Consider the following 14,781-nt stretch of genomic DNA (forward strand, 5'->3'; position numbering starts at 1 on the left):
CATCTCTCTCTCGAGAAAGAGGGTCCAAGTGCAGCATGCCTATTCATACGTCCGCGCGTCGTAATGCGCGTTGCCCGTGCGTGTGGGTGAGAACTCGCGTAGAAATGTTTCGTTCGGCGTTTCCTGCTCGTTTAATCAATGACATCTTTCAGCGTCGAGATGCAGCGCGGCTGACGTGCACACGTCTGCGTGAAGATACGCCGGCGCGAAAAACCGCACGGATCTAGAGCGGGATGCCTGAAAAAGAAAAAGAGAGAAGGGATAAATAAATAAAACGCGCGGCACGCCTCGTTCTTTCGATGATTATTTATCGACTTCGAAACTCACTGCAGTGGTTCCCTCTTTATCTCTCTCTCTCTCTCTCTCTCTCTCTCTCGCGTATATCCCTCGTCGCGATCGTTAGTCGCGATAAATTGCGGCGACTACATTTCGGGATACGCAATTTTCGGTTTATAAATCATCGTAACATAAACTCGATTAATTCGGCCCGTTGTCGCTGAAGTTTGTTACACCAAGTTCAACATAAATCACAATGAATTTCAATTTACGACATCCAGAGGCTATATAGACGCGCCGTATTAAAAGTACCTTGTTACGTAAGAAACATTGACATACGCATCCGATCGCGGCTCATAAACGATTAAGTACGATCCAGCATTATCGGGCCGATCTTATGCCACAGTAAATCACGAAGTTAATTTGTTAATTAAATAAGATTAAGATCAATAATTTCTCATGTTATTGCGCATGTTCTGCTCGTCATTTAATTGTCGTATATACCGCGCGCTAATCTGTGAAATTTATCGTATCCTTTTTACGGATAATACCGTTCGAACAGTCATATTTTAATATTTCTCTGTAGATTCTGGAAATTGTTCGTGAAAAAAATCAACGCGATTATGTTAAATTTACCTTGCCATTTAAGGAACATATATATATATTTTTTTTGTATATTTAAAACGGGATAAATATATATTCGAGATCTTAGAAAGAGAGAAAGCGAAAGTGCTGAGTGCAGAAAGTGCGAGCAACGGACAGACCATCGATAATTGCGTCGCAACGTTACAGTTCTTTTTTTTTTTGCCAAGCAGACGCGCAATTAGTCAGACATCTAGCTACGATTCTTTTTCCGTGTCATGACTTTCACCGATACACACGGCGGCAGTTGCATAGCGGTGCATCGCGCGTATACGAACATCCGAAGGCATCTTTATTGCACGGTATATTCACACCACGCGTAATATCTCAGCGTGCGAACGGCGCGTATAATCAATGACATCTTTACGAGGAGCGCGATAAGCCCGCGAATTCCGTGAGTGGCGACATGAAAGGAGAAAGGGCACAAGTAGGAAGGAAGAGGCATCGAGGAGGAGGATTGCAGTCACAGTGGCGGATTTGAACGGGATGGCCATAATCCATGCAGTCGCAGCTTATAATAAATTTGTCAATGTTTTACTAGATAAGTTGTGTATTTGCGTATTTCTGGTTTTCCAAAAATTTCGCATAACACTTTAGTACGATACGCAGGCGCGATAAAAATTAAAATTAAAATGTAAACGAACCATGCGATTGAAGTTGCCGTGCATTTCAAATAATTAGTTTTCAAAAAGTTTTTTTTTTTTTTAGAAACCTATATTTTGACATAATATTTTTAATACCTTGACGTGAGACTATATGACGAGATATAATTAATCTAGAGTTTTAGAAAATAAAATTGGTTGGAATAATTTTATGATAAAAACTTTATTTTGTTTATTAATGCGATGCAAAACTTGTCTTTGTGGAAGAAACTTCTCTTTTTACTTTGTATAATCTTATGATTAATTGTATTATGATCACGGATTTTCTGCAGCTTTGACTTTTACGGCGGTCCTCTGGTAAATCCGGTAGATCCGTCCCTGGCAAGCAGAAGCGCAAAGTCGAAGAGACAACGGGGAGTGTCCGCTGCTGCATGATAAATCCGCCGCGGCTTAATTCGCATCAGCTGTAACATCGTCCGGAATTCTTTCCCGCGACTGATGCGCTCGAGCGCTCTCGGCTCCCCTTCGTCCGTCTCTCTTTCCTCGTCTGGCCCCACGCCCTCCTTCTCGCCGCCGCTTCTTCTTACCGCTGCACTTCGCCTTTATGGGACTCGGCATCAGCGGGCCGCGATGATGTCACGGGGCGTGTCTCGCACCGTGAAACGTGCGCGGAATTCTTTTCGTCGTCGTCGTCGTCGGCGGCGGCGGCGGCAGCAGGAACATTCGTAGACGCGAGAAACCCGAGCGGCGGTTACGCCCTTGCGAGGAGTGCACGCTGCAATTCGCTTCGCTTTTCGAGTAATTAGCTGGATCAAACGACGCGATAATTATGTGCTTATTATCGTTCTTGAGATTTTTATTTTTCAGATATGAGGAGATTTATCTCAGTATATTTAATTTCATTCTAAATGGAATGGCCGTTTGAATTTACATTTTTATTACGAAAATAATATTTTTTATTACAACTGGTATACATAAAGTACATGCCTTAGCAAAAATTATATTCTTAATGCCACAATTTAACGAATACGAAGAAATGGTGTGGGCTATCGTACAGATTTGAAACTGTTGTGCAATAAGTCGTGTTTATTCGACATCTTGTATATCAAATTTAGCTTTCAGAGGACAGTTATTTTCAAACGTAGATCGGTAAGCTCCCAGATCAATTTCCTACGATATTTCTTCCTGTTGGGTGTGGTGGCTCACTATAAATATATTACTTGCACTGTTTCCTGCTGAGTTAGATCTCTAAATACGTTCATAAATAGCGTGAACGAGGCAGCGTGCGGACCGAGGGGAAATTACGTATCCCTCGCGAGATAACTTTAGTCATGGGAGATAATACGTGATCCGCTGTGTGGGTTGATCCGATTGTAGCATGGTGTGCGTGTATTCTATCCAAAGTAGGTCTACCGCATATCCGCGCGATCGACGACCACCGTCGAAGTTCCACGATCGCGCTAATTGAATTCAGTTACATCTGAATCGGTAGAGGATTCTTGATTTCCGCAAATGTAAAGAGAGAGGACGACGTTCCCCAAACTAAAGACAAAGTGGAGAATAACGTACAGGTGGTCGAGGGGGGGGGGGGGGGGGGGGAAACGGGAAGCCGCCGGGTCCGAGACGAAAAATTGTGAATGAGCCGATCGTGATGGAAATGTCAAGAGACGCGCGGCGTCTCAAATTAACGCTTCTCCGAGCACGGTCGGGTGATCCTCTCTTTTTCTGCCTATTCGGTCCGTACATATTCGCGACTAACGAGGCCTCTGCCGTTGCCAAATAAAGGTCCCCGGCTCGCTATCATAAACCATTGCCTCCCCGGGCCGAATCGAATTGAGCCGTCGAAGCGGCGGCGGCGGCGCGTCGTCCTGCGTCGTCTGATTGACGGTTTCGTAATCGCGCGGGCATTCTCCTCGATGACAGGTGAACACGATAACTCCCCAAAATTACGGAGTAAATTCACATAGCCTCTTTAATTGGAACGATCGTTTGGCGAACCGCATGCACCTTTATTACACGGAACGTCCTCCTCCTCCCCCCCCCTCCTCTTTTTTTAACCTTTTAACTCTCCTTAGCCCGTCGAAATTACAGAGCTCGCATTGTAGTCTCTTTAATTGGAACGATCGTTTGGCGTGCCGCGTGTACTTCACGTTATACACGCGAAACGCGAGGTCGTTTTCCATTTTTCTTTTTGCCAGCGCGATAATACGAATGACGAAAATGTTGTTATTCCACGCTGCGCGGAAGCTTACGAAAGCTCGTTGGGTCGCTCGGACACGGGCAAAAAAAAGATACACGGCACGTGAAGGGAACCGCGTATAAAGCGAAAAATATATGGGCATCATGTGTGAGAGGGGACGTTCCACCTTTCGGTAGAGGAGCTGCCCTCGGATGTGCGCGGATGCGCGACGGGTAAACAAGTATAATGTCGCGCTCCCCAAAGGTCGGTGCACCCGGTTGCGCGGCCGGTTATAATTTGGCTGGCCTCGATTAGCCGCGGGCGTGCTGGGCGAACGGATTTATCCGCGCGCAATCGCGAGACGATAATGAACTGCTGGCCGGGAGGAGACTGTTCGGCAACCGAGAGGAGACACGTACCTACTCGTCGCCGTGATATATGAACGCGGAAAACACACGCGCGCCCGTTAAAAACAAACCGATGTGCCGAGCTCCGAGAGAGAGAGAGAGAGAGAGAGAGAGAGGACGGAGAAATAACGTTCTCTCATAAAAAATGATGTCTTACTCAAGCGCATGGATGTTATGCGGAACCCATGTTGCACGTCGCTTAATCGAATATTTCATTTCGGTACGCTATTGTTTGCCACGGAACTGCCTGATAAAACTTCGCCCGGGAGTTGCATTTGCACTTTTGCTCGTGCCCGGCGCGACACGTACACGTAACAATTTAATTGTCCTTCCCTCGGCGAGTTGCGAAATCTCGTGGTGCGCAAGAAACGGAACGAGACAAGAGCGACGTGTCGACACGCCGTGGCGGGCCCGACGCCACGTCGGGGACCAATCTGCCGATTTAAAAAAAAAATCGTCTCCATAAACACCCCGGGTAACGTCTACATCGGCATCTGGCCTAATCTCACGCGCGCAAAAGGGGCGCGCCGCGCCATTCGCGATAGAGGAGCAAAAAAAAAAGAAGAAAGAAACCGTGTATAATAGGTAATGGGCCTATCTCCGTAATAACTCCGCAGTTACTTCGGTCACGGTAGATCTTGCCGATAATTTCAAAGACACAGCCGTGCTGTGTGTACACACTTGCCGATCTCAGCGAGGAAGAACGGAGCGATTCGCGCGGCCGTCGCGCGCACCACCTCGGGCAAAGAAAACGCCTAACATTTAGAATAAATCCTTTCGTAACCGTCATACCTCGATGCCCGAGCCTCGTCGCCATTACGCGTCGCGGAAAACGACGTAATTAACGTCGCTGTCCGCCAGGAATTTATTACTCCGATCTAATGGGCCGCACGCACCGGAAGGAGATTAACGTCGCCGGTGATCTGATTCGCTGAAAGACACGTCCGACGAGGTGCGACAAAATAGAGAATGCGGAATAATTTGTCAAAGGGTGCAAGAATGAAAAGAGAAACACAGCGGATATGTGAAAAAAAAGCTAATCCGGTGCGCGTTGATTAATCGATTACAGTTGAAAATGTATAACATGTTCTTGGAAATTACTTTCAAAGCCATACGTTATTTTTGCGTTATTTACTTTAAATTGCGTTATTTCAGCTCTAAGAAATGTGGAATATTAGTCTAACGTAAAATATTACGTTTAAGTAACGTAATCGCCTCAATGTTCAATGTGTCGTCGATTCTACACGCAAAATTTGTCCCGGTTTTTAACACAGGCACAATTCTAATTCTATTATTGCACCTGCACCGGAAAATTCCACGGAAGCATCGATTTGAAGTGGAAACCGCTTACGTAGACGGCCACCGCATTACGAAGCAATGCGCCGCCGACGCGGCATCGATCGCGGACCATTTTTATCCCCCGAAACATTTGTAGTAATTAAATTAATTCCGCCGGGACTCGCCCGGATCGGGGATTGCTCAACGAATGATTGATGAACGTTACACTCTCATTAGCGGGCCGCTACTGTGAGAACACAGCGTAACACGTAATGTACGCTCGTAGCACTCGCGTCTGTCTGTATTACGCCCGTGTACGCGTATTTAGACGTAAACGCACGTACTCTCCGCGTATACGTGCGTACGCGCGTACCCTCGCGGGGCGCGCAGGCTGGAAATCATTAAGAACAGTTTACCCGTTCTTTCATTAGTCATCGACGATTTAATGCGTCTCGTTTTATCTCGTCGAGGATCGCGTTTCGTTCCTTTTTCGCGCGCGCATCAAGCGGCCGGGTTCGACGAATCCCCATCCGCTCTCCGCGACGACCGGAGACGCGCGTTCCCTCTCGTTAAACTTTATTAGTTTATAATTATTTATTGCCCGACGGATGTCGCGGTTTACGACGGATTATTGCCGCGTGCGTATATTGGATTTAATTAGATTCGTAAAGGGGCGACGCGGGCTGCGCGCCGCCGCGCCGCTCCGTGCGTTTTCAGCCTGCGTGACACGCATAACCCGTCGTCGTCGTCGACTTTTATACCGCCCGCCCGAAAAATACGCGCTCGTTGCAGCGTGGCCCGTCGACGTCGTCGCTTCCACTCATCTCGCGGCTCATGAATAACAAGTGCACGTAACGCGGTTTCCAGTAACCAGAACTTCTCGATGGACAGGGGGCCCCCGTGTTTTGCGTGCCGAGTGCCTCCGCCTTCGGAATCGACACGGGGATTTCGGCCGTGTCACAAGGGATCGGCGTGCCTTGTATTCGCCGTTGGCCGTCTACTTTATTTCGTCATTTACAACGCGGTATATTTTGTTAAACGCTCACCATCGGCGGTTTCGAAATATCGAGGCGATGTAAACGTGCAATTGAAGACCGCGCTCGGAGTGTTCTCACACAGTTAACTTTGATTTCCCTAATAAATTACAAAATGCGCATTATGCAAAACGTATATGAAGGAAAGAAAACTCGTAAATTATTTCGAAACACGGATTTTATAATCTTTTGATACGCACGCGGATAAATTTTGAAAGATACGTTAAACTAAAATCTTTCCATTTTTTTTTATCACAGTTGTACATTATTTTCTCTCGCACGTTTCATGACTTCAAATATTATTTAGCTGTCCGTGAAAATGTTGAAATACTCGATGGGATTATCAAGAAAACGGGGGGCTATTTACATACCAGTTTTACAACACGGTTTCGCGATGATGAATTGTAAAACCTTACGCTCGTCCATATTTTCTTGTTTGTTGCGCAGTTTTACAGTGATTTGAATAGCTCTGCTAAAAGCGCGGTAAATTCCGTTATAAATTATTGCGCGGAGCGCAACGGAAAGTCATTGCGCGCGCGCGCGCTTGTGTGTGTGTGTGTGTGTGTGCGCGCGCGCGCGCAGATGTGTTACGTGTAATTTGTTAATCGCGCCGTGGTGTTACAGTTACACTCACCGCCGGTGTAACCGCCGGCCGGTCGAAGTTGCGCTATTAGCGTCGTATCGTGTTTCACGACACGAACCATTTGTTTGATCCTATGACGGGTATACGGCGCGGACAGAAGAGAGGCGAGCTTTTCATTGTCGATGTGTGCACGAGCATTCCCACGTTTCATCGGGAGAGGTTGTTGTCGGGGGAAACAATCGCGCGCGAAACCGGCCGGCCGCCGTGTGCTGTAAATCCGATCTTCTGCACGATTGTTTCGGAAATCCGATATCGACACGAACGCAGCGATCGATCACGGCCGCAACAAAACGATCCTCTTTTGATACAGTTAGGCGTCGTGTTGCATCGCCGTGCTACTAGGAATATTTAGTTAGTGTCGATGACAAACGTAGTTGCGCACGTACGGTATTATAATTGCGTTATTTTTCGTGATAGAAACGTGACTTTTCATGCAACCTTTGTAATTTGTTGTTTACCTTCTTTTCTCCCAATACACGGAGAGAATTTTTTCTTAAAAAATACCCTGAAAACCGTGGTAATTGCGAGACAACGTGGACCTCGATAAATTTTATTATACTTTTAACAAAATTTACTGAAATTTTAATAAAATTGGGCAAAGTTTTAGTAAATTTTGTTAGAAGTATAGTAAAATTTACTAAAATTTTGCCTAATTTTATTAAAATTTTAGTAAAAATTCTTCGAGGTTCACGTTGTCCCACAATTACCACGATTTTCAGGGCAATTTTTAAGAGAAAATTCTCTCCGTGCACTGTCTTCTTTATTTTCATTTGGATTTTAAATAAGATTTTGAGAGATTTGCATGACTGACCTTTACATATTGCCTAATTAGTTTATTTTATATAAATATTAGCGTGTGCCAAATCAATAATTACCGAGTTTCAAATTAACGTACGTTATAATATCGATAAAACTTTTTCCCGCGACGTTGCATCGCGCATCCGCTCCATCGACAGTCGAGGGTACCGTTTCTGTCAATCGTCTCGTTTTCGTTACCGCGTCCAATTTGATTGCAATCTATGAGAATCGGTTCCTTCGCGTGATTGACTATTAATTCCGTCGGTCATTAGACGTTCGGAGGTGTGTCACAGGGAAATTAGATAGCGCGGGGTATACAAGCGACCGACAGGCTTAGGCCGAGTCGAATCTCTCGTGGGAACTGGTCGTGATTAGTCCACGTCACTACGGACGCTAGTTATGCTAATTGCGCTTAAGCACTTTGGCCTGCTATCAGCATCGACTATTGAAATCGCTCCTGAGTAAGTCACGTACAGGGGGGCTAGATCCTTTGTCCGTCCGTTTCGCCTATCGGTTTTCGCGGCTTTTGAAAAATTACCATTCACGTGGCATCGGTGGTGTATTAACTCTCGGCGATCGCAGGTATGACAATCGAGTCGCGGTTGCGTGGGTGAGATTGCACTTGCGCAAGATCCAAGTCCTCGTCAAATCGAGTTCCTCGCCGAGCGTAGTAACATCCGCAAGATTATCACGTTGTGTAAACGGGGTATTATACTAATATTCATTTACGCCAGCGCCACAGCGCCTCGAAATACATGTGAATTAACTCGGGACGGTGTAATGTAAAGCCCCGAGATTGCTTCGCACCTCTCCTCGATATCTGGAAGGAAGAGTGGGACACCTACGCGAACGAGTCGCGGAGATCTTTTAAGATCTCCGTTGACCCTAAACACGCAATCGCGTCGGAACGCACACCTTTATATTAGATATTATTACGCAAGGAGACTTAATCAACCATTTGCTATAACAATTTTGCTGTGAAGTGAGGAAAATTATGATTTCGCATTTCGAAAATTATCGTAGGGTGCCTTTGCATCATTTTAAAATTTATGAATGAATTATTTATTATCTTACATATATAGAATAATAATGTATTTCTTATCTTTCGTTACAATTTATAAAGCTTATCGTAGCGAGATAAACAGCTCAAAAGACACACACGTTTTTATTTCAACTAAACGTTAATTAATTTGGTAACGCTTCTCTTACATTTTGAAAGCAACAAGTCGCTTCTTGCGGCTCGCAAATATTCTTGTACACACACACACACACACACACACACACACCTGAACGGCTGATAGATCTCGGGCTACTAACGCCCAACGGTTAGTAACGCTTCTGTTAATGGCAGTTGCCAGCCACTTACGAGCACGTTTCCTTTCGTTGCAGGCGGCGGGACCGCCGGTGCAGCTGGAGCCAGTGGACCTGTCCGTGAAAACTCCCGTGGTGTTGCAGGTGCCACAATACAAGGCACCACCGGCGGTGATAATTAACGCCATCGCAAGAAGAGTACCGTCACCCTCGACGACGCCCACGCCGCCGCCGCCGCCGCCACCCCCGCCGTCGTCGCTGCTCTGCGTATCTACCGGTGAGTAGACTAAATTTATGTGCGGCCGTCCACGTACACGGCTGGAATTTAAATCGGATCTTGCGACAGTAACGCGATCGCCTGGTTACGAGCCCCCGGGGCATGCAGCCTCGAAAGAATGCATTTGCACTTGTTCACGGACTCGCATCCGCGCGAGCCGTCGCGATTGCCGTTTCCGCGATACGTGGGATGCGATCGGAGATCGTAGGCGATGAATTCCCGTTCTCTCCGATGAGCCGGCTTCACGCTTTATCGCGCGAGTTCTTTGAAGAGAACTCCCGCGCGCTCGTAACAGGAGGATAGAAAAATCGCGATTTTTTGATTATTCGCGTGATCTCCCACTTTCCCGATTGTGAGACTCTCGCCTGTGACCGAACGTGCGGTTTCATCTGATTAACGTTCATTCGGTTTTAGTTTCTAAATGCGAACGTGTACACTTACTCGCCCCGTCGAGGGAGACAGCGGAATTCTATGTTATGAGATGCACGCAAACGAAACTGCCCATCGGATTGTCGCTTCGCCCGGCTGCGTGTGTCTACGCACACACGTCGCCTTAAGCCGCGTTTGTACGATTCACTTTTAAAGATCACTCGGCAATAATTCGAAGCAGCGGGCAAACCAGTTTTCATTCCGACATGTCATTAGGTGGCTCGTGTGGCTCGATCTATTGCAATTTCGTAGAGTTCATAGATTCCTCGTCGCATTGAAAAAAAAAATTGAAATTTCTTATTCATTTTAAATGTGACACGAGTATCTGTGATTTTCAGCGAGATCCATAACTGAATTAGATTTCTAGGAGGAAGAACTTTTCTTTCATTTCGAAGCCTTAGAATCGAACCGTACAATTGCGCCTTTACGTAGCCGCGTACAGGTGCGGCGCACCGGCACACAGGTGCATGTGCAGCACGCGCAGAAAACACCGGCGACTCGCGGAGCGGCCTCGCCGCTCGCTTATGGATAAACCATAGAGAGATCCCCGGCGATTGTGTGCTGCTTTATGGGTTAATTATGTGGAGTTTTTTTTTTTCTGCATACCGCATAGCGCGGACGAGCCCATCGTCGTCGATCGGCCATTCTATGGAAAATCCACGCGCGCAATAAGTGGCGTGCTCCGTACACTCGGCGCGTACGTTTAAGGAGTGAACTATGGATAATTCCACGTTCGTCTTATTGCGCGAGGTAGCACGATCGCGAATGCCGGCGAATAAATTACGAATTTGTCCCGCGCGTTCGAACGTTCGAACGGTCGTCCGTAGATTTCGTTTTCCAGATTAAAAATCTGGTATCGATTTTGTAAAATTGGTTAGCTGCGTATCGATTTTACTTCCTATTTCTTGTGTAGGATAGATCGTTATACGAAAATGACGTACTTTCACAAGTTTTTAAGTAAATAAAATTGAAATGGAGAATATTACTCGCGAAAAGAATATGTTGATAATTTTACAAGAAATTGAAGTGAGGATTTGCGAATTTTTACATGAGTAAACTCAAATGTATTATATAAGTAGACGTAAAAGATTTCTTTTCGTTAAATTATCCTTAATTTTAATTTTAACAAAAAATCTATGGAAGAAACGATCGGTCGTGAACCTCTCCAAGAAATTATCCTGATTCGCATTCAGTCGCAATTACGAAATAATAATCCATGTGCGTAGACAGATGTTCGATTCGCCTTGAGATCTCAAGGTCGCTGCGTTCACCGGCGATTCCCCAATTAAAAGGCAACACGAAGCGGGATATAGTCTTGTTGGCGGCTACGAGCGGAGCTGCAATGCGCGAGCGAAGAAAAAAAAAAGAGAGAAGTCCACTGAAATAGTCTTAAAACGTCCGTAATCGCCTCGATAAAGTGGCGAGCCGCGAGTAAAAAATGAACAAAAAAAGTCGCTTCGATGTTTTCAACTTGCCCGAGCCAACGAGCGCGCTTAAGGGAGTTCCGCTGCTAAATCAAAATGAACAGATTTTCATGAAACTCTGTAGGGAAGTTCAAATTAGTGATATAAATTGACTGTCGAAATTAGCTAGTTATTTAGACATTAAATATTTTATTAACATAGGCTCTTATGGGACTCGATGAATTTTTAGGATTTTTCAGTTTTTATTGTCATATTAAACATGGAAGTAATGAACAGATATTAGTGAAACTTTACAATAATACATCTTAGCTGTCCAGAAAAGTACTGTTAAATTTTTGAAACGATGCACTTGCTCGTTTGAATGAAATAATTGATAAAATAAAAAAAGTTTACAATAATCGAAGTAATACAGCACGTAAGTATGCTAATGATATAACATGAATTTCAAATTGTTGTATTTAGTTATCTAAGGGTGGTATATAATAATAGTGAAAAATGTTTGTTCTCAATTTTTACAAAAATTATTTCAGTAATGAAGGTAGTTACTTTATAGCCGATTTTTTTCTTATATTCACCATTATTAACTTTAGACCATATACAGCAAAAAAAGAAAATAGTAATTTGAATATTTTTCTTTACTTGAACCCCTGTGCCACTCGTTGTGCCGGGCCTGGGCAGGGGAACTCCCTTAACAGTCGAAACCGCAAAATCGTTGACGCAGATAACCGGGCGCGCCACGCCTCTTTTTTATCGGGTGTAAAGAAAAAGTGCCAGGAGGGAAGAATGAGCGATCGACGACGGCGGCGACGACGACGTGGCGAAAACGACGCGAGCGAGGAAAGAAACGCGCGCGGCTAGACGGCTGTTGTCCGTAACTCTCAACGTTCACTTCCATTTCTGGATTAATGATCACGCACACCTGCGCAAAGTGGGATCCGAATACGATTGGGGTCGCAACCCGTAGTCCTCGCCTGCGGGCCTGCGTGGTCGTGATCGCGCGGTTAACTCCGGCATGGTGTGTGTGTGTGTTTGTGTGCGTGTAGCTCGGTAGGAGAGATATTTTTCTCTCGCGCGTCGTTTACGCATCTGGACTCTCGCGCACGGTATAGAGGTATCGCTTCTTCGGCTCTCGTCGTCGTGACCGATACCTCGCGCGCGAAATCGCCTTCCCGGATTCCCCCGTGATTTACGCCGTTGGAAAGCCAGTCGGCCAACGGCGTTTAATCCTTTCGCACCTAATGGGTGTTACGCGTTCCGGCAAGGGAAAATAAACTGACAAACGTTTTGTAAAGCGCTCGCGCGCGCTCCCGCGGATTACGTAAATTCTGATTGCGGCTCATTTAAAAATAAAAAAAATAAAAAAAGCGTGGCGTGAAAGCATTCGTGTATACGTATACGAGATGTGGGATATCTCCGGGGTCCCCCGATACTCTCTCGAACATTAATAACAGACACGCGGGGAACGAGATTGCACGGAGGAGTTCGGCACTCCTAAGCGAAAACGGCACGCAAATCCGCGAAATTGATTTCTCGCAGATCGAGACACACTTTCTTTCAGAAATCGTCAGAAATTATTCCGGCGAGGATAATTGCTTTCGCATTGCGCCGGCACGCGCTTTATTACACAGCGCCGTACGTAATTTTATTATAAATTCCATTGTGTGTCCATAACATTGAATTACATACCTTGTTTGTGCGAAACAAATCGGTTACGTGTAAAAGATTCGGGTCTGGTCCCGCGTCGCGTCGGGTTAGGGCCCTCCGTCGGTCGCTTTATCCCGGAATACCCGGTACATTCACATACATACGTCGTGACGCGTAAAAACGAAGGTCCCGCGGTGGATGTATCCGCCGGCACGTGACGATTCCCCGCCGGGACGCGGAGGATGCGAATTCCCGATGTCGTTCGCGAGAGCGCGCGGTCGAGAAACGGCCATAACGCGCTCCCTCGGATGATACATACGTCCATTCGGAAAGCGACATCCCGGCATCGACGTTCTATTGTTTTCCAGTAAACTTCCCCGGCGATCTCCCGCGGCGATGTGTATACAACCCAACGGCAGAACGGATATGCTGGGGGGGGGGGGGGAGATCTCTCCGCTCGCGTCCGCGGTCATAACTCGCCGCCGCCCCGCGGTCGTGGCTATCGGAAAATTCCGATCGTGCGTGAGCGCCATATACGCACCGCGAGCCGCGTGTAACCGCCGGTGCCAAATCCGATCCGTGTTCGACAGCGCATTTCGCGAGTCCTAACAAAGCCGGTAGAATTGATCGACGTGGTTACGGACGTTTTCGATCGCCACGCGAATAAAGCATTGGTCGGAAATGTTCCCACGTCGGTACTAATTAATAAGTACTAATTAATACGTTTTTGCTATTTTGGTTATCATTTTTTATTAACTTTTTAAATAATTTATTTACAATACTGTGCTTATATACATATATGTATATAGTGAATTAATTTAAAATAATGTAATCCGCAACACATTAATTTATTATTCCGTCGTACAATTGCACTTTTTAATTTCAATTTCGGTTACGCGAATACTTAAAGAATCCAGATATTTATGGTTAAGCAAACCCGTTGAGCAAAGAATGCTGTTTATACAGTTATGCAACGATGAGTCGAGTTTTACAACGTTTTAATTGTGTTAACACACAGAACTGTCATGCTACGACGTCGTCGTCGTCGTCGTCGTCGTCGTCGTCGTCGTCGGAGGTCTTCATTTGTCCGCGTGTCGGTGAATAATTAGACAATCTGTGGGCGAACGAGCCTGGAATTAAGCGCCGTACAATGTCGTGCGACGGTGTCACCGCGCGAATTAACAGGTGGGCGTTAATTCCAGTCGTTAAAAAGCGCCTGTGGATCCCGCGGAGAAAGTCGACGCCGCCGTCGCCGCGCGCGGAGCTTTTCGCGTAAATTCACATCCGGGTGAGCAGTTTTGCGGGCAATTGCAACTCGCGGAGCCATCACCGTTTCTTTCCCGGTTTTAAACGGAGGCGAGAGATGACGGATAGCGGGTCCGTCTCCCTCCCGTTGGGAGTCGGCTTAAGTCGACGCTCCCAGAGTTTGATTGTCTTTGATTAATTACTCATGCTGTTTCTTGGCCGGCGGAAGCCGACGGGTAGCAATCTAGATAATACGTAACTGTATTAACGGTCCGAGGTAATCTTTTTGTTTCTCAAAGCGAAAAATGTTCGGCGGCAGTTGGCGGTAAGGGGAGGAGGGGGGGAGAGAGAGAGAAAGGTTCGATCGTCCTGTGGCCCCAGAAGGATTTCGCTTTTACGCTCGACGTGCCGTGTAATCGAACATCATCAATTATAATGTCGTTCTGGCGTTTTAACACACGCATATATTAGGCCCCCGAGAATCGTTTTAATTCACTTTTATAATACTGATGATTTAAATAAACGAAACATTTCCGGGGCATATTAATTTTTTTGTTATAACACTCCAAATTGATACTTTAACGTAAGAATT

General features: G+C 46.0%; 1 protein-coding gene across 1 annotated transcript in view; it reads left to right on the forward strand.

Annotated features, from left to right (window-relative positions):
* The window catches only part of LOC105831717 (Krueppel-like factor 3), a 325,934-nt gene that overhangs the window by 135,574 nt on the left and 175,579 nt on the right, over positions 1 to 14,781 (forward strand). Inside the window, exon 4 of the mRNA XM_036291814.1 lies at positions 9,249 to 9,447. Within this exon, the coding sequence (XP_036147707.1) occupies positions 9,249 to 9,447 (199 nt within the window). The remainder of the gene's footprint in view (positions 1 to 9,248; positions 9,448 to 14,781) is intronic.

This window comes from Monomorium pharaonis, chromosome 9 (assembly GCF_013373865.1).
Source record: "Monomorium pharaonis isolate MP-MQ-018 chromosome 9, ASM1337386v2, whole genome shotgun sequence".
Lineage (NCBI taxonomy): Eukaryota > Metazoa > Arthropoda > Insecta > Hymenoptera > Formicidae > Monomorium > Monomorium pharaonis.